Source organism: Pituophis catenifer, unplaced genomic scaffold, assembly GCF_029215685.1.
Source record: "Pituophis catenifer annectens isolate HBS135680 unplaced genomic scaffold, rPitCat1.0.hap2 SCAF_4, whole genome shotgun sequence".
NCBI classification, from domain to species: domain Eukaryota; kingdom Metazoa; phylum Chordata; class Lepidosauria; order Squamata; family Colubridae; genus Pituophis; species Pituophis catenifer.
Genome location: NW_027256884.1, coordinates 131,768,813 through 131,770,225, shown reverse-complemented (window position 1 = coordinate 131,770,225; position 1,413 = coordinate 131,768,813). Strand labels below are relative to the sequence as shown.

Below are 1,413 nucleotides of genomic sequence, written 5' to 3'. Positions count from 1 at the left end.
TGCAAATATTTTCCGTTTTGAATTGGCTTGCTATCCAACAAGCTACTATTTCGCCCTTGTAGGCTCTTTGGGCAGCTGAGTTTCCTTAAGCAGCCAGGGTCAAAGTCTTACATCCCTGTGTTCACATTGAACACAGGGATGTAAGACTGTGTCTGTCTGTGACAAAGCCATAACAGATCAGTGGGGGTCACTTCCTCTGGAGGGGACCACGGGAAGCTTCTGCCTCCCCTCCCTTCCACTAGTCGAAGGCGACTCTTCTACACGATGGAGAAGTCATTTCACGGAGTGTCTCCCAACGGGACGCCCTTGAGAAAGAATTCGGAGCACCCGTGTCCGTATCTCTCTGGTCCTCACTCCATAGATGACCGGGTTGAGCATCGGGGGCAGAATGACGTAGAGGTTGGCAATGAGGATGTGGGCAAAATGGGGAATGTTGTGTCCAAAGCGGTGGGTGAGGAAGGAGAATAAAGCTGGTGTGTAGAAGACAAAAATCACAGCAATGTGGGAGCTGCAGGTGCTCAAGGGCCTCCTTGGAGGAAAGCCGGAAAACAGCCTGCAGGATCTTCGCGTAGGAAGCGGCGATCAGGATCAACTCCAGCACAAGAAAGGAAGCAACCCAAAGGCCATAGAAAACATTGACACGGATGTCTGTGCAGGCCAGCTTGGCGATACCCATGTGCTCGCAGTAGGTATGGGGCATGTTGATGTGGGCACTGCAGAAAGGCAGGCATTTCGACATTACAGTCATCGGAAATATCAGACAGGCTGGCTTTAGAGTTATGCCCAGGCATATCCAAATCACAGTGGCTTGTGTGAGGATAGTGGAGTATCTCAGTGGGTCACAAATGGCCACGTACCTGTCGAAGGCCATGGCCAGGAGTACCATAGATTCCATCCCCGTGAAGGTGTGGATGAAGAACATCTGGGCCAGGCAGGCGTCAAACGTGATCTCCCCCAGGCCAAACCAGAAGATGGCCAGCATCTTGGGCAGGGTGGAGATGGAGAGGCCCAAGTCGACGAAGGAGAGCAGGCAGAGGAAGTAGAACATGGGCTGGTGGAGGCTGGCCTCGGTCTTCACAACGGAGAGGATGGTGAAGTTCCCCAGAAGAGCAATGAGGAACCCAGCACAAAAAGGGATGGAGAGCCAGCCATGTGCCTCCTCCAGCCCTGGGACACCCAGCAGGACAAAGATGGGAGAGTAGAAATGGGTGCTGTTGGAGGGCCACATCCTTTCATGGGGGGGGGGGTGTTAGGTGTGGTTCCCTCCTACCGGCCACACAGTCTCTGCCTCCAACAGCTGCACAGTCGCCAGTCAATCAGCAAAGAGTCCTGGCAGCTGTGAGAACTGCTGGCCAGGAAAGTCTTGAGTGGTCAAGGAGTCCAGATCTTCACCGGGAACTGCTGCAGAGATGC

The 1,413-nt window shown here is 53.8% G+C and overlaps 1 protein-coding gene across 1 annotated transcript; it reads right to left on the bottom strand.

The window, feature by feature from the left end:
• Nucleotides 1–273: 273 nt before the first annotated feature.
• LOC139316858 (olfactory receptor 52E4-like) lies at nucleotides 274–1,228 on the bottom strand. The gene is given in 2 exon segments (XM_070943697.1): nucleotides 274–526; nucleotides 528–1,228. Coding segments are annotated over 2 exon segments (954 nt in total).
• Between the last annotated feature and the right edge of the window lie 185 nt (nucleotides 1,229–1,413).